A 19,116-nucleotide genomic window follows, 5' to 3' on the forward strand; every position below is an offset into this window, starting at 1 on the left:
TAGTGAATGTTGACTATGAAGCCTATAGGTTAACACACAAAACAAGACTGAATTCATTTAACATTTACTAGACAGAGATACAACCGATTCCTAAACCGACCTCTGTTTTCTTTATGATGCAATATCGATGTCGAATTTCTTATCAAATAATAAAGACTCTTGTCTAAAGTCGTTTAGAAAATACTGCTTTGCCGCAGAAAGTTTGGTGCAAAAATCTAAGTAGGTAATGCCATATAAGTAGGTAATTAATACTAGATAGATATTAAGTTAATACATTAAGAAATAAGTTAAGGCAACCATTAGTATTTTGGTCAATTAAAAATATTAAAATTTATGTTTTTTTTTAATATTATGCATGCTCAGCACTTCCAGCAACTTTTAATTAAATGAGTGTCCTCGTTAAGATATGGCAATGAACTACGTACGATTTAGTCCTTACACAGCATGAGGTTTACCTTGCAACATCAGTAATGCCTTTAAACTGTGGTACATTGTTCATTATTTACATTCAGTCACGAATGGATCACCCTTAAAATATGTGCTTATTGCAGTTAAAAACAATGTACGCACTTAACGCAATTTGTTTTTCAAATTATCAACTGTCACTGTCAGTGTCACTATATTTTTCTTCTGTTTTAAAGATCAGCTGGCGTATTATGGATGGCTTTATCCACGTTTATGCACATGATAAAATAACTGTCACTTTTTAACACCCCGGGATAGAAAGTGACGGATACCGTTTTATCACGCTGTCACGTAGACAAGAACGACCATCATATCCGTGCTAATATCAGATATTTATTCATCATACGTGTTAAAATGAATTTCGTTGCAATTGTTGCTGTAAAAATAACATTTCCGTATGGACCATTATCACAATTTGCACTCTAAATTTGCTCTATAACAAAATTAACATTAGCGTTAATGTTATCTTGTCTTACACAAAACAATATCAGAATGGTTCTTTAATTCGGTGTATTGAAAAGTGATATTAAGATTTGTCACCAAGATCGACATTCCCTTGTCGCCTGTTTCTGGTTCATGCTCTACTTGAACCCGTTCGCAGTACGCATATGCAGTCGACGTCAAAGATATGTATAAATTTTTCGCCTTATTACAAAGGAGTAAAGTGCAAAAAAGTAAACATATCTTTGACGTCGACTGTCCGCCAGTCGCCGCCTTGACACGGTGCAATCGCAATTACATGTTTAAGGAAATTTGACTCATAAGGGCTCGTAATACCAGCCATTTTGCAAGAATATGGTGTGAAGCAAACTTTTCTTGGTGGTGGTGCAAATTTTATAAAAGTAGCGCTTTATTGATAACAAGAGTATTTTTGTTGTAAAAGTGCATATGGAATAATCAGATATGTGATTTCGCTTTAGAATATAGTGTACCTTCTAGCCGGAAGTATTATTTTAATAAGTTAAAATTAATGGAGTACTTATATTCAATATAGTGTAAAAAAGGGTAGTCTACCTCGTAACTAAGAAGCAGTTTCGAATGGAATTGAAAAAAAAACATCAAAAGGACGGAATGTCAACTTTATACCAATAAATGAAGTGTTAATCAAATTAATTCCATTTAGAAAATTTTAGGGCTTACAATGTTACTTTTACTTGGGACATTGACGTTACTAGGGTCTTTAATAACATCAAAATGCCAGCAAGACATGTTAATACAATCGCAAGGGGTCTTCCAGTTTAAAGATCCCTCAAATTCGACGTCGCAAACGAGACCTCGAGGAGCCATGATGGACCTGGCTATGAGGGCTCTTTCGCCTGTAAGACGACCAACTACGACATCTATTGATTTCTTTGGATTTCTAAGAGATGCATATCCGTTGCCTAGCGGTAAGTAAGCGTCAATACGCCTCTTAAAGATTTTGCTCATACATTTATAACAGGAAAATAAAGTCGGTCTAAGCTCACTTTATAACGACTTTGAAAGAACAAAGTGTGGAGTGTCACAAGTGTAATTAAGTATACACATATTAATTTACTACAAATTTGACGTTTGTGACGTTTCCACACTTTATCTTAGCAAATTTTTTGACTGCATAGTTATTGCTTTAGCCAATTGAAATACTGGTAACGTGGTAACCATTGGTTAGATAATAAGCCGATAACGAGGTAATATTTGTGCATGAAATATGCGAAAGATATTTTTCTTTAAAACGGTCATGGTCATGAAATGGCATCGTGAAAATCCAGTTCCATGCGTTGCGTCATAAAACCGGAGTGACAATAATGCGGTTTACAAAATTACGCACGCACAATTGGTATTGACACTATTGACAGTGCGTATGTCCCATAAGTCCCACAACCGTAATTTGCATAACATCGTAAACGTTATATTCGTAATGTAATTCAGATTAGATGAGTACAAATGTAATCAGAAGAGTTACAATCGTCGCAAGAAAACTGATCTCAAAATTTTTACATTCGACAAAAATTCATTGTATCAAACTTCACAATGGGACTTAATCGCCTATTTAAGTTTTAAGATTTACCTCCGACGTTTCGAGGACGGCGTTGTCCCCGTGGTCCGTGGCGATTAAGTCCCGTTGTGATGTTTGATAATGTTTAATAATCGTGAAAGTATCAGTGAAAAATTCACTGTGTTTAAAAGTAAAACAATTTGTTGAAAAATTCGAAATAGAAGCCGTATTATGGCTCGTTTTATCCACGTGATAAAATAACTGTCACTGTACGCGGGATAGAACCGTTTTGTCACGCTGTCACGTAGACAAGAACGACCGATCCGTACAGATATACATATAATCTGAGTAGGTACCTAATAGGCAATAGTTCAATGACTTAGGGTGGTGAGCCACTATGAGAGTAAAAAAGTTTAATCAAACACGCCAAGGGTACTTTTAGATTTGATAATCTTACATTGATTACTACAGGTCAAGCGGACGCGTGGGCAGAGTACGATTACGTGGTGGTAGGCGCGGGTTCGGCAGGCAGCGCTGTGGCCTCAAGATTGACGGAGCAGCGTGACGTCACAGTGCTGGTGCTGGAGGCCGGCAGAGCTGAGAACATCCTCACCGACGTGCCAGCGCTCGCGCCGTACTTCCAACGGACGGAGTACGCGTGGCAGTACAGAACGGAGCCGCAACCGGGCGTGTGTTTAGGTAAGTCTCTTAAAGCAGCAACAGCGTACTCGTATCTTCACAATCGTGATTTTGTTTAAATGGCAGCAATAAGCCTTTAGATGGCAGAACTTAAAACAAAATGATGATGTTGCAAGCCAAGGCATCATCATAAGCACTAGTGGCCAGGATGAATGTAGGTATTAGTCTAATTCTATATTCCTGTTACAACAGCATTTTTAATGTTCCCCAGGCATGGAAGGCCGCCGCTGCCCTTGGCCCCGGGGCCGCGCGGTTGGCGGTACCAGCGTGATCAATTACATGCTCTACACTAGAGGTCGGCCCGAGGACTGGGACAGGATAGCTCGGGACGGGAACTATGGCTGGTTCGTATTGGTGGTTACATGTTCATTTTTTAATCCACAGTCTTGCCGCCATAAACAATACCAGCCAGGACATATCATAATAATTCGTTGTTTTGTAGGTCATACGAGGACGTGCTGCCATATTTCATCAAACTAGAAAAGTCAAACCTCATGGAAAACAATGAAAATCCTTATAAAGGTCACAGTGGAAAAGTTTCTATTGAAAATCCACCGTTGAGGTACGTATTTGCACACATGGCCGAATCAGTCGAAAAATTCGTATTGATTTTCTTAACATCGGAAATGAAAGTGCTGAAATCATGTTTTGAGTAAATTAAATACCGCGACAAAATCTTATCGTAATAAGATAAATTCTAATGCAAGATAAGTTTGCTGCGTTTAGTTACAACAGTCTATTTAATTGTTATATGCATCGAGTATAAAATAAAACTATATTATACTTTTTAAACGACTTAAGTTGCAGTTATTTATTTTCTATTTATAGAACTCGTTTGATACAAGCTTTTTTGGCTGCTGGAAGACTTCTGGGCGATAAAACAGTCGACTACAACGACCCGGACAAAGTGGGCCTGGGATACGCGCAGACCACAACTTCCAAGGGTCATCGCCACAGCGCTGCTAAAGCGTACTTACATCCCCACAAAAACCGGAAAAACCTGCACATTTTGCCAGAAACCAGAGCTACAAAAGTGGTTATCGATAAAGCTACCAAAACCGCAACCGGTGTAGAATACGTACGAAATGGCATGCGATACATGGTAAAAGCAAGAAGGGAAGTTATTTTATCAGCGGGGCCTATAGAATCGCCTAAACTTCTCATGTTATCAGGTATCGGCCCAGAGAACCACTTGAAAAAGTTCAACATAACTGTACTTCAAAATTTAAGCGTTGGCAGGACTTTGTATGATCACATTTCATTTGACGGGATAGTATTTACTTTGAATACGTCGAACATCAGTTTAATAGAATCTAGAGAGGCTAATCTACCAAATATAATAAGATGGATTAATTACGGCGATGGTCCGCTTGCTTCTCCCGGTGGAGTCGAAGGAATTGGCTATATTAAAACTGACGTGCCGCATGAGGATGATGTTTATGTAGACCTCGAGCTGCTATCCATCGGAGGTTCAATCGGTTCCGACGGAGGTGGAGCCATCCGGCAAGGAATGAGGATACGAGACGACGTATTCAACCCAGCCTACGGGCCCATCGTCAATAGAGAAACCTGGAGCGCCTTCCCGATGCTCTTATATCCAAAATCCAGAGGCTACTTAGAATTAAGGGATAAGAATCCGTTAAGCCCACCGAAAATTGTAAATAATTACCTAACACATCCGAGAGACGTAGCGACATTGCTAGCCGGAATACGATATGTAATCAAAATGGGTAACTTGCCGCCATTTAAGAAATATGGATCAACATTATTCCAACCGAATTTTCCGGAATGTAGAAATCGAACATTTAATACAGATGATTTCTGGGAATGCGCGCTACGACAGCTCACGCAGACGGAGCACCACCAAATAGCAACGTGCAAGATGGGCCCAGTGTCCGACCCAGACGCCGTAGTAGACAATGAACTGAAGGTGTATGGAATAGAAAGACTACGGGTCATCGACAGCAGTATAATTCCTAGACATACAGCAGCACACACTAATGGGCCGGCCATGATGATCGGCGAAAAAGGCGCGGACTTGCTTAAACAAGCTTGGAAATGGAAAATTGAGAATTATCAACAAAGTGTGTCACAGAATAAGGATAATGAGTTCTATACATATGACAGCAGCTAGTGTAATATTTTATGATGATCTGTAAATTATTAGAAAACTAAAGTTACCGTACGAGTAAATAAGTAGTAATTTAGTAAAGCTAGATTAGTAGTATCCTAAAATATCACAAAACTGAATATGGCAAAAAATACACCAAACCTAATTGAATGATCAATATTAATAACATCACGAACCTTGAACTTGAACTTGGTATGGCCAAGGTAAGATTATCTAATACAGCTGGAGCCAGATAAATCAATATAAATATGTAAATATATATCGAAGTCACGTAAGAACTATGTTATGGAAATAAAACTGATTGTACCGTTTCCCATTGTATTTTAAATCGATTTTTGTATCTAAATTAACAATAGAGAAGTATGCTTAAACAAACATGTAGCCGAAATCGTCCAAAGTCCGCAAAATAGTGACCCATTTTTTTCATACACAATTTTCTAGGGCTATGACTGACAATATTGACCTATGACAGAGTGTAACGGTATTTGAGATAGACTAGACGACTGCCAATCAAACTATGCATATACCTATATTCATTACGTCGGAAAAATTAGTTTGGATTGTATGCAGTTCAAAATAATGAAAACCATCGGTTACTATAGTAAACATTAGGCGTATGAGTGGCTCGACCATGAAATTCAGATGTGCCGAATAACTAACAAATTGTTGTAACTAACACATCGATGATAACTTGATTACAAAAACCTGTAGTTCTGTATCGATATATAAATACCGCTATAATATCTATACGCCACAAGTGAGGGCACTGAACGGCGAAAAGATTCGCGTCGCTGAACCAACAGGTTTCTGAACCCCATCATCAATAAGAGTGGATTAAATAAACATGTTGCAACAAAGGATTCCAAAAGAGTCAAAGAAAAATAATTTTTAAAAAGGCATTAGTCGCTAAATTTTATTCCTACCATTATTTTGTAGGTATTTATTTAAAGCAATAATACTAACAATTACAGGTACGAGTACCCCTATTTACAGATCTAGATCTACAAATGGACTTTGATTATTATTTTATAGTCGACTGTTTGAAGGATTATATCAAATATCTCATCATCTCAAAGATTATACTATTTACGCATCAACACAATAATCCGGGTTCTGTATTCGTGCCAAAAAACTAGATGCAAAGTCATACTTAGGTGGATGGACTGTGTGAGTGATGCGTGAAAATAACGATAAGTGAAGGAAACTGACGAGGTGTCAAGCGACTAAATTGGGACTAATTTTCTAACCCACTTATTTTTTAATAGGTATATCAAACAATTATGTGTATTATATAACTAATAACAATAATTACCTACAGCTGCGTAATTAATTTGAGACAGTGTACTTAACACCTTGTACATACAGGATTTATCTTTTCTTTTTAAAATCTTTAAATCGATCATTAACAATGTTACTAAACGTCATAAAATATGTGCAAAAAATCTATTGCTTCTTAAAGAGTTATGAAAATAACAATCTCACCTAACACAATTAATATGTATACGCAAAAAGTTGCAAATCAAACGCGCTTGAGCTGAAACAGATCCCTCGGCCAATGGCATCCCATAACCGTACATCTAATCAAAAAACAGTCGCAGCTTAGAACCCACGGCAGAAGCATGGGTGCCTTAAAACATATCATTTTATTACACGCACTTCTTATCACATCGACTAATAGTGAGGATATCGAAGAGACTTTATTTAATGAAGTTTATGCAGTTCCAAAACCTTGTGATGAACCGTATTGCTATTCGAGGGAAAAGAGGGTGGCAGATTATCCTGAAAAGATCCGGAGTAGGGTGGTGGAAGCGATGCTGAATACCAGTATGTTTCCCCTCAATCCAGCGGAACCAGACATTTTTGGTATTTTAAGGGACCAGTATGAACTTCCAAAAGGTATGCAATTTTTTCTATGAATTTATTTAGTCGTAAATAATACTTCAAATAAATTATTTGAGTGTTTTTTTTTCATATTAGATCGATAATGGCGAAGGGCGCACTAAAACGTGAACGGACGGTGTTATAGTATGCACATTTCGGCGTTAGTTTTTAGGGTTCCGTATCCAAAGGGTAAAAACGGGACCCTATTACTAAGACTCCGCTGTCCGTCCGCCTGTCTGTCTGTCACCAGGCTGTATCTCGTGACTCGTTGAAATTTTCGCAGATGATGTATTTCTGTTGCCGCTATACAACAAAAATACTAAAAACGTAAAAACAGAATTTAATAAATGTTTAAGTGGGGCTCCCATACAACAAACGTGATTTTTTTGCCGTTTTTTGCGTAGTGGCACGGAACCCTTCGTGCGCGAGTCCGACTCGCAATTGGCAGGTTTTTCAATGAGTCAATGACACAAAATAAAAACAAAGCAACCGGCGAACTTCACTGCAACGCTAAGGTGCCTTTGGGTAAATCCTACCTAAGAATTTCTAGATGAGTTCATATAATGTTTACAACTCGTTGATTTAAATACTCGACGGGCATATGATGGTAACGGTAATCGCGTGATAATATTAGGATAATGCGTCCATATCTCTTTCTACCAACCCGTGTAACAAAGTGACGTGTGACACTCTTTAATCGAGTTTCATATCGATTACCGCATTTATTACAAATTCGTGCGATTTTTTTCAATCACATGTGCATTTTTTTCGGGTTACATCATACTTATGTATATAAAAAAAGATGTAAATGTGATTTTATTCAACTTTTCTAAAGATGAGATCAATGCAGCCAATTCCGTCATACGGCAAATTCCGTCAACAAGCGTTTTTCTCTGAAACAGTACAGAATTGATTATTTCCTCGACAAAGTAGAGGTTGCTGAAACTAAAAACGTGAACGGGTGCTGTTGGAGTGGAGTGGAGGAGTGTGGTGGTCTGTTTAAGCTAACACGAGCAATATACTTAGTAACTTTATTTTTATTAATTAATTATAGTGAGACGCTTCATTCTGCTCTCGTACGAGTATGTTTCTTTTCTCTTAATGAATGTGTTAATTATACAGGATTTTGACTCTTGGAGACCCTATACATCTCTAAGGATAATTTGATAAACTATAAATATGTATAAAATCTTATAGTTCTGACACCGTGTTTTTGTGTCTGTATTTTTTTAATATTATTATTGTAGGTTTTTTATGTAATTCGACATTAAGAGACCATATATATCTTAAGTAATTGTAATACGTTAGTTTGAGTTGTTAGTTGTCATGTATGTATGTATGTGTATGTATGTTTATGGTTATACGATTTAAGTATGTTTATCTATATATGTTTTGTGTTGTTTGGTTATATTTTATATTCTATTCGACTTCTCATATTTTTTCTTTGCGCCTCCTACCGTATATTCCAATTCTATTGTCTCCGATACCCAAAGGTTGTCTGGAAGAGATCGCTTATGAGCAATAAGACCGCCTGTTGTTACCTCTATTGTCTTTGTTTATGTTACTGTACATTTATTGTAAACTACGAGTACATAAGGTGTGCAATAAAGAGTATTGTATTAATATTGTATTGTATCGCACTATTTTCTCAAAATAATCCGAGACTCGATCATTACAGGGTTTAAAGGGCCACTAGCGGAGTACGACTTTATCATCATAGGCGCAGGGTCCGCAGGCAGCGTGCTTGCATCTCGACTGAGCGAGGGGCGTCGAGCATCAGTGCTGCTCATAGAGGCCGGGAGAGGCGAGAGCCTGATGACTGACACGCCTATACTAGCGCCGCTGTTCCAGCAGACTGACTACGTGTGGCCGTATCTGATGGAACACCAGCCTGGAGTTTGCATGGGTAGGTACTGACTGATCTTATACGTAGTACCTACTTAGATGCAATGATCGACCACATTAGTACCTCCAGCACCAGCAGAGCGATATGCTGTTTGCTTGCATCTCGACTGAGCGAGGGGCGGCGAGCGTCAGTGTTGCTCATAGAGGCCGGGAGAGGCGAGAGCCTGATGACGGACACGCCTATACTAGCGCCGCTGTTCCAGCAGACTGACTACGTGTGGCCGTATCTGATGGAACACCAGCCTGGAGTTTGCATGGGTAGGTACTGACAGATCTTATACGTAGTACCAGGCGTGGCTCACTCCGCGAATTCGTCGCTTTGCAACAGGTACACAGCTACAAGTACATCCGTCCCACACTCATTTTGGTGGCTAGCCATAAGCCGCGCGTGGCGCTGTCGCCACCTAGCGGTTATATCTATCCTAATCGTAACAGGCGCGTTTTGTTATTACTATTATTTATTCTGTGGTAGTACCTATATGCAGTGATCGTCTGATGACGGACGTGATCACATTTGCATCAGCAGAGCGATATGCTGTTTTCGTCTCCACAGACGAGAGGTTACTCGTAACTCGAGAGGGACATATCAGACAGTTAACTTCTTACAAACTGTATAAATAGGGTAATTCGCCAGTAACTGGCCACTTTTACTAACTGCCCGCCCTAAACTAAAAATGAATTCTACCTATAAGCTGGCCAGTTATTGAAACCTTTTACTAAAACTAATTCTGTTTACAGGTGAATAGAATTCATTTTTAGTTTAGGGCGGCTAGTTACTAAAAGTGGCCAGTTACTGGCGCATTACCCTATAACACGTCTGCTCCGAGAAAGTGTCGTGTGCGAATGAGAACGCAACGACGTGATTGACGTGACGTGACGGCGCGGCGTGAACGCCATTGCGACTATTGCGAGTCAAATATCGGTTGTGTTAAACAGCAAGAATTCTGTTCGTTCTATCTAAATATTCTGCTTAAAATTTCCTTACTCAATATTCGTTCCTACTGGAATTAATAAGAACGAATCCAAAAATGCATTCTACAGGTTATGGTCCCAGCCCACGAATAAACTATAATAAGTGTTTTGTCTTTAAACTATGAAGAACAAACGATAGCGCGTTCTATTCTACAGACAGAGACATCTCCCGGAGAATTAGTTAACTAATACAAACTTTATTAAATATTATTCTAAATTATGTATAAATAGTCTACATTACAAATACTATTGTATAGTGCGGTGTGGTATATGTTAATTATGTTACAGTCGCCATCATATATATCGGAGCAACTAAAGTACTCAAAAATATCTGAACATGCACTTTAAAGCCTTGATAACGAGGCGTTGTTCAGATATTTATGGTCATCTTTACCGCTCCGATATATCTGATGGCGACTGTACACATACTATAAGGCCTCCATTCCATTTACGGATTTTACGGTACATGGAACTTCTCAAACTTCAATACAATGTAATGGCTCCTCTACACGGTGGGCCAGCGCCGACCACTCCAAGGGACGCATTCATGCGTTAGAGGGAGCAAGTGATATTGCTATCTCATTCTACCGCATACCGAAGCCATAACTTTTTTTTTCTTTGCGAAGGCGTTATAGGAAAGCCTAATGGTGCATGGTTTCATTTTTCTTGAATACCACACTAACTTGGGAAGCGGTGGCGGTAGTGTTGTGTTAGTTAATAACATTGAGGCAGGTTTTACATCATAATTTATGTAAGTAAATCAAGCTATAGTAGACCACATAGGCAATTTAGGCCAATGGCAATGTCATAAACCTTTGATATAACGTCTCTGCTTCCAACCGGAGGGTGCGCTAGCTTCGTCACGGGCCGATTTTTTATGCACCCTATACGACTTAACACAATCGGTAAACATAATACTTAACTACATATTTATTCTCTCGATTCCAGGATTCGTCGGAGGCAGGTGCTTCTGGCCGCGAGGAAAAGCAGTTGGCGGTACGAGCGTCGTCAACTACATGATCTACACGAGAGGCCTCAAGGCGGATTGGGACAGGATCGCGGCCGATGGCAACTATGGCTGGTAAAGCCCCTTGCACACTCGTGCGCGAAGACGCGAACGCGAGTGTGGACTCGAGTTCGCAGATCTACGAAATCAACGCCACACTCGCGTTCGCGGCTTCGCGCCGCGATTCGCGCACGAGTGTTGAGGGGGCTTAAGGTTAACACTGGGCCATTCTTGCGGCATTGCTTATTATGTATGAAATTCACGACAATTTCGAACAATAGTAAAGAAAATCAGTAGGCGGTACCAGCGTCGTCTATAAAAAGACAAAGCAATTCGGGCAAAGCGGAGAATCGTCCTCTACTACTATTTATATAGTATATTTATTTTTAGACATTTACAATATATTAACTAGCAGTCTAGCACTCAATCGTAACTTTCGGGGAAATATAAAAACTATCTGACATGAATGGAATACAATTAATAATTTATTTATTTACTTCAAAGCGCGAGTAAGTAAAACAGGTGTGCAGGTCATCTGATACCATACACCTGCTGACAAAGAAACCCACACCTGCACTTTAGTTCAAGTAATCCATATGGCGGAAGTATTGCTCTCTATTTCTAGCCCCTCTTTCAAATATGAACGCGTATAATTCACTGCTCATAGCATTTTATTTCGGTCACGTGTACACAATCTCAATAAAATTGGGCGAATTTAGCAGTTGGCGCCGACATCTGTTCTGCCGGGGTGTGCGGGCCCGATTAATAAAATCAATCTAAGATTTGAACGAGATGTATTGAATAAATAGTGGAGCAGCCTCCATTTTAAAATTGTTTGGACTTTACTAATCTTAACTTTATTTTTCTACAGCATCACACTTAACTGACCATTGGTAAACCTTATCTCGGTGCAATAAGAGTCACCAACGGTGAGTTTACTGTGTCGATGACAATACAGAGCGGCCAAGGTTTTAACAAATACCTGTACAAAGCCTCTATTATCAAGATGTTAATGCCACCGTTGGCCGCTCCGATATACCTAACGGCAAGTTGGCGCCTACGACTGTTCATTATGCAAAAAAAGAAATCATCGTATTTCATGTTTATTTACAGCAATATGATGAGTTTTATGTTTAACTTGCTGCTTGATACAGATAAGCTATCAATGTCTGATAGATGACGCATCTACTAAACATGTGGACTTGTGAAATACTTACGGGCATTGTTTTCGAGTTAGCTTTTCTAGTTCTACCCATCGTTATCTAGTATTGGTGTTGGTGGTGGTAGTATTCTATGTAGGTCATTTTATTATGTTTCAGATAAATATTTCTGTATAGGAAGAAAAAGAAGTATTAATCAAAATATAAAATCTTTAATCGAGATTCAAGGTTCACATGCTCTTTTCCTTTATCTAAATGTACTTATAAATAAATATTAACGAAATGAACATTCTACGATAAGACTTATTATTTATGGTCCAGCTTCATTATCACTTAACAGGCCAAATTTAATACCGGCACAATATAACATGTAAAACATAATAAACATGAGTTATACAATTTTCAGGTCGTATGACGACGTTTTGCCGTACTACATGAAGTCGGAAAGAGCAAACCTAAAGGGGCTGAAGGATTCACCGTGGCACGGGAGGAATGGAGAGTTATCGGTAGAGGACATACCATTTAGGTACGTGTACATGTATACTACGTAAATACTGTTAAAAGATACGGTAACTTTACATAAAAATTATCTGTTTAAACTTTAAATCGTAAAAGTTATTGCTGCTGCTGTTATCGCACTTAGGTTTACTTTATGACAGCTTCCAAAAACGATAACGGGCAAATCACACAGTGCAGTTTTACGTAAAGCGCCTAAAACTGCATTGTCAGATTCATTTTTAATTACGATTATAAAGTCGGTCAAGCAGATCTTGTCAGTAGAAAAAGGCGGCAAATTTGAAAAATGTAGGCGCGAAGGGATAATGTCGTCTCAGACAAAATTTGAATTTCGCGCCTTTATCTACTGACTAGATTTGCTTGACCATCTATAGTTCACAATTTAAGGGTATTAAGGGACAGATAATCAAATAAGGTGTATTCACTTCCATAACAGTTAAAATCTTCAAATCTATAAATATAGTTCTACACCGACTACACCCCAGTCGTACTTACAATGTAACCATCAAGGAGAAAGATACAGTATATTTTGTAATAATTACACCGCATCGATAACTTTTGACCTTGACTGTACCTACTATCAAATTTTAACAGCTATCGCAGTCGAGTCGTGTAAAACAGACGATGTTTTTTGGGTTTATTATTGTAGCCTAAAACTTTAGTACCTATGCATGATAATAAAAAACTACTGCAGAATAATCCTACGTCTATTTTCCAGGTCTAAATTGTCTAAAGCATTTTTGGACGCTGCTAAACTGTTGGGCAATCGACGAACGGATTACAACAGTCCTGACGGATTCGGCTTCAGCTACATCCAGGCAACGCTGTCCCGCGGACACCGGCACAGCAGCGCTAAGGCCTTCCTGCACGACCACAAAAAACGAAAAAACCTGCACATCCTAACTAGCAGTCGAGCCACCAAAGTATTAATAGATCCCACAACAAAAACTGCGATCGGCGTTCAGTTCGTTCGCAATGGCCAAATGTATGAAATACGCGCTAAAAAGGAAGTCATTTTATCAGCCGGACCGATCGAGTCACCACATCTACTCATGCTTTCCGGCATCGGACCCAGGCAGAACCTGGAATCAGTAGGAATACCCGTCATACAAGATCTTCCAGTAGGACAAACTTTATACGATCACATTTCCTTCCCAGCGCTAGCATTTAAGCTGAATTCAACTAGACTGACTTTAGTAGAAAGAAAAATAGCTACACTTGAAAATACGTTTCAATATATGCAATACGGAGATGGTCCTTTTTCCTCCTTAGCGGGAGTGGAAACCCTTGGATATATAAGAACCAATGTTTCTGACGAGCCTGCAGGCATCCCAGACATTGAACTGATCGGTTCCTGTGCCTCTTTAGCTTCTGATGAGGGCAACGTGGTGGCCAAAGGTATTCGCTTAGCTGATTGGCTGTACAATACAGTTTACAAACAAATTGAAGATGTCGAGAGCTTCACTGTGCTATTTATGCTTCTGCATCCTAAATCTAAAGGCAATATGCTATTAGGGTCAAGGAATCCCTTTGACCATGCGAAACTGTATGGCAATTACTTGACGCATCAGCAAGACGTTGATACGATGGTGGCAGCGATAAGATACATTCAGAAGATGGTCGATACGCCGTTTTTCCAGAGATATGGTGCAACGTTGCACAGTAAGAAATTTCCGAATTGTAAACAGCATGATTTCAACAGTGATAGTTACTGGGAGTGTGCTGTGAGGACTGTGACTGCTACTCTTCACCATCAGATTTCTACGTGTCGGATGGGGCCATCTTCGGATCCTGACGCTGTGGTGGACCCGGAGCTGAAAGTGTACGGTGTGGACAGGTTGCGCGTGGTGGACAGCAGCGTTATCCCGAGGACTATAGCGGCCCACACAAACGCTCCGGCGATTATGATTGGTGAAAAGGCGGCAGATATGATCAAAAATACGTGGAGATTAAAATATTAGGCCGCTGATGACATGTTTTATTTGACGTGATTGTTTCGATGACGCTATATATATTAGTAATAACACAGGCCAATACACATAAGGCGTAGTTTTTAAATCCCAATACCTTCTAAAGTGAGACTTAAAGTAACTTATTATACTTACGCCTTAATAAAATGAGGCAGCAAAGTAGCAAATCACTGTCGCAGCTACACAACACAGGCAGTTAGTTACAGAGAGGCTACTACCAGGCAATCTCTCGATCGGAACCAATTTACCAAAGAACCCTGCCTGTCCCTAACTACTTCTTAGTCCTTATTAGTACCTAATATTGCACCACACTAAGTTAACGAAAATGTCCCTTAAAATTGGGTAGTATAATACGCTAAAAGAGAACTATTCCTTAGAATTCATATGTGGGATTTGGGTAAAAAGGTGATAACAGTAGAATGAGTAGAATAAGAGGTTACTTTAGTTTACGTTGGCAAACTAGCTCAAATTATATACCCGACTTAAAAAAGCAGTGCTTCTCTACAGAACATCGGCTGGTATTTAATTCTTGATAACAGATGACAGTTGACTCTTTTTTTTTTTATACCACATCGGTGGCAAACAAGCATACGGCCCGCCTGATGGTAAGCAGTCACCGTAGCCTATGAACGCCTGCAACTCCAGAGGTGTTACATGCGCGTTGCCGACCTTTTAAAAACCTGTACACTCCTTTTTTGAAGAACCCCATACTGTAGACCCTCGGGAAAACCTCGGGAGGGAGCTCATTCCACAGCCGGAGCGTCCGCGGGAGGAAATTCCTCTTAAATCGCACAGTACGCGACCATTTAGGTTCTAGGGTGTGAGGATGAACACCCTGCCGACGGCGAGCGGTGCGGTGATAGAAAGCGGCCGTTGGCATCATGTCAAATAGTTCCTCAGAGCACAACCCATTGTACAAGCGGTAGAACACACACAAGGAGGCAAAGTCTCTCCTTAGACTTAAAGGTTCAATACCGCTTGTGAGTTTGGGATCATCGACGATTCGCACAGCGCGCCTTTGGACTGAGTCGAAGGGTCCAAGCTGGCATCCAGGTGCTCCTGCCCAAAGGTGACAGCAGTACTCCATATGGGGTCTAACTTGCGATTTATAAAGCAGCAGTCTTTGCCCCGGAGTAAAGTATCGCCTCGCTTTATTGAGCACACCGAGTTTTTTGGATGCCAGCGCAGCCTTACCTTCCAGGTGGCTGACTCTAATAGGCATTAGATAAACGACGGTTTGGTAGTGATTCACTGTAGCTATTTTTAAACAAGAATCTAGTCAATGTTTGACATGCTAGGCAATGTTGAGACAGTTTATAATTTATGGTACTTGCATGTGGGACTTTAGGTAACTATAACGGGCAAATACGTTTGTTGTGACACTCGTGAATCTCGTGATTAAAGCACAAAAAAAATGATAATAAAATCAGACTTCGAGTCAAGAATCGACCTGTAGGTAGGCAGGTAAATATAGTATGTTGTACAGAAATGTAACTTAGGGCCACTTGGACCATTCACTAACCCGGGGTTAACCAGATAAACCTGGAGTTACCATTTACCAGTACAATTTGACACTGAATTAACGGTTTAACCGGTTAACCCCGGGTTAGTGGGATGGTGCAAGTGGAACTTAAGGATATGCACGTGCTATCTAAAATACGACGATAGACGTAGCTATACTACTCATATGCTATATTATATATGTACAGTCAGCAGCAGAAGTTGCTAAGCGGGCCAGGTGTTCAAAATGATCTTGACACGACTTTATTGTTACGAGAATAAGAGCGTGTCAAGGTCTTTTTGAACAACTCGCCCGCTTAGCAACTTCTGCTGCTGACTGTATATATCTCGGCCACTCAATTAATTGATCCGACCTTGCCCAGTCTGCCGGGTCGGGCGTGTCTGTCTGGGGAATCCGGTGACGAAATCCCTCGTAAAATAGAGGCTTATCTACTAGGGCCTACTGACCCACCTACCATAAATCGTCACTATTTTTATTCTTAATTTTATTAGCAGAGGTCGGCGAGGGTGAGCTTTTTAACCTTATAATTTGACGTCTTACGTCATAAGGCAAATAGCTCACCTTTGTCCGACCTCTGGTTATTAGCAGTAGTGCTACTGTGGTGCTAGTGCTACTGATTAGAGATTTCGGAGAACGGAGACGTGAAGGAAGGTAGATTCCGGCTAATCTAACTTTGCACCGACTTGAACAGAACAGTGGCGAATGGTCATTGTCACCAGGCTGTATCTCACGAACCGTGATAGCTAGACAGTTGAAATTTTCACAGATGATGTATTTCTGTTGCCGCTATAACAACAAATACTAAACCCAGAATAAAATAAAGATTTAAGTGGGGCTCCCATACAGCAAACGTGATTTTTGACCAAAGTTAAGCAACGTCGGGCATGGTCACTATGGTCAGTACTTGGATGGGTGACCGTTTTCTTTTTGCATTTTTTTCTGTTTTTTTTTTACTTTATGGTACGGAACCCTTTATGGTATGGTGCGCGAGTCCGACTCGCACTTGCCCGGTTTTTTTGTAAACGCCATATTTTAATGGAAATATGACATTATCATACTAATACTACTCTTTGCATTAACGATGATTGGTGACAGACATCTTGGTCCGACTCTACTGAAATTCTCGGTAATATAGTAGTCACCTGCAATAATATGTTACTCTTCGAAGGCCGCAAAAATATATGACACGCTCTTATTGGCTCTACAAATAAGATCGTGTCAGATGTTTTTGCGGCCTTCGTTGTGTAACATATTATTGCAGGTGACTGCACTATTTCGCGAGAACTCAGATAGGTATGTAATGATAAGGGCCCCCCCACATCTGGCGTCTTTCGAGCGTCGGCGTCTACAATTCTATGGCCGACGTCGACGCAACGTCGACGCAGCGTCGACGCAACCGCGCAGCGACGTCATTTTCCATAGCGCTGGATCGACGCCGACAGACGCCGACGCTCGAAAGACGCCAGATGTGGGGGGGGCCTTATAGGTAGGTATATAGTAGGTAGGTACAATTCAAAATTCATGTGGCGTAGGCTTAAGTAACAAAGATTAACACTGTGTTTACACTGCAGTGGTCTCTTTCTCAGATAGAAATAGATCTTGGTAGGTAGGTATTATTAGGTCGAATTGTCTAGTCTAGTCTACTCCGAGAGTCTACTAGGGGGCTATTCATAAATTACGTCATTTCAAATTAGGGGGGGGGGGTCTGGACATCGGATGACGGTAGCATGAAGTAGGAGGAAATGGGGTCATTTGAAGCATGATTTTTGGATGATTATAGGGGGGGGGGGGTCGAAAATCGTCAAAAATCGATGACGTAATTTCCGAGTCCCTAGTCCGATCATCGGATGAATAAAATAAATAAGTCGTCCGATAAATATAGTTTTTCTCCTGTAATGTACGTACCTAACAGGTACCGTCCCCCGCCGCGTCTGTCTGTTTGTGTGTATGTATGTTCGCGGTGAAATAAAAAATTACTGAACGGATTTTCATGCGGTTTTCACGTATCAATAGAGTGATTTGTGAGGAAGGTCTAGGTGTAAGTAGGTATAATTTGTTAAGGTTTTGTGAAACCCGGGGCAGGTCGCTAGTACTGTAGGTATATAAGTAGTTATGTATTACATTACCTATACCTACAAGTCTCACAACTATAAAAAAACATCATAAGGCGTTAAGTAAGACTGGAAGAGGAAAAACATTTTTTAATAATATTTCCTTCGTGATCTACCAAGTTTCATAGGTTTTTACGGTGTCTGTTGCCAAATGAGATTAAAATATACAATATCTGCAAGTACCATACTTAACGATAAATAGCACTGTTCAAGTGTTCATGAATAAATTTCGGTCTAGAAAATATTATCAGTACCTCATTCATATGCACAATACGAATCACATTAGCATGTTTAATTTCGGCACACAAACAACTACTTCCAGTACTTCTGCAAAAAAAAACTGCTAATGTTTATTTTTGGTACATACCTGAAACTATAAGCGCCTCATTTGGACCGACGGTGTGGATGTTTCCCATGTTGTAAGTATGTATTTATTTAAAAAAATAAACCGAAAGCACTGACACTATTCACGCACCACAACCACTACACGATAAACAAAACACAAATACAACAATCGATACGCAGGACACAGACGCGCTAAAACAACCCTAGAAAGCGGCGCTTACACGACTGACCGATATTATTATTTGAACTGCATAGTACACACAGACAGTGATCCTTCTGTCCTTGAAAAGTGACGTCATATGAATATGTATTTGTATAAAATTTATAAAGAGTAAAATTATACAAAACTTATATTTTTATACGTAATATGGCCTACAAATGGACAAGTTTTACGTGAAAATTACGTTTGCAATAAAAATAATTTCGTGTCGTATGTCGTGTTTCCGAACGAATGCAAA

General features: G+C 39.8%; 4 protein-coding genes across 7 annotated transcripts in view; 2 read left to right on the top strand and 2 right to left on the bottom strand.

Annotated features, from left to right (window-relative positions):
* Positions 1-18,848, bottom strand: part of LOC134674577 (flotillin-2) — a 352,073-nt gene extending 333,225 nt beyond the window's left edge. Inside the window, exon 1 of the mRNA XM_063532694.1 lies at positions 18,681-18,848. Coding sequence (XP_063388764.1) covers positions 18,681-18,729 — 49 coding nt within the window. The 5' untranslated portion in view covers positions 18,730-18,848. The remainder of the gene's footprint in view (positions 1-18,680) is intronic.
* The window catches only part of LOC134674549 (uncharacterized), a 420,725-nt gene that overhangs the window by 251,062 nt on the left and 150,547 nt on the right, over positions 1-19,116 (bottom strand). The gene's annotated exons all lie outside the window — the stretch shown is intronic.
* Positions 1,589-5,286, top strand: LOC134674298 (glucose dehydrogenase [FAD, quinone]-like). Its single transcript, XM_063532327.1, has 5 exons — positions 1,589-1,853; positions 2,912-3,139; positions 3,351-3,483; positions 3,582-3,701; positions 3,968-5,286. Exons 1-5 carry the CDS (start codon positions 1,607-1,609, stop codon positions 5,271-5,273), a joined length of 2,034 nt encoding a protein of 677 aa, XP_063388397.1. The 5' UTR covers positions 1,589-1,606; the 3' UTR covers positions 5,274-5,286.
* LOC134674574 (glucose dehydrogenase [FAD, quinone]-like) lies at positions 6,777-14,679 on the top strand. Its single transcript, XM_063532691.1, has 5 exons — positions 6,777-7,166; positions 8,830-9,057; positions 10,977-11,109; positions 12,601-12,720; positions 13,429-14,679. The coding sequence occupies exons 1-5, from the start codon at positions 6,890-6,892 to the stop codon at positions 14,669-14,671; spliced, it is 2,001 nt and encodes a 666-aa protein (XP_063388761.1). The 5' UTR covers positions 6,777-6,889; the 3' UTR covers positions 14,672-14,679.

Source organism: Cydia fagiglandana, chromosome 20 (assembly GCF_963556715.1).
Source record: "Cydia fagiglandana chromosome 20, ilCydFagi1.1, whole genome shotgun sequence".
Taxonomy (NCBI): Eukaryota; Metazoa; Arthropoda; class Insecta; order Lepidoptera; family Tortricidae; genus Cydia; species Cydia fagiglandana.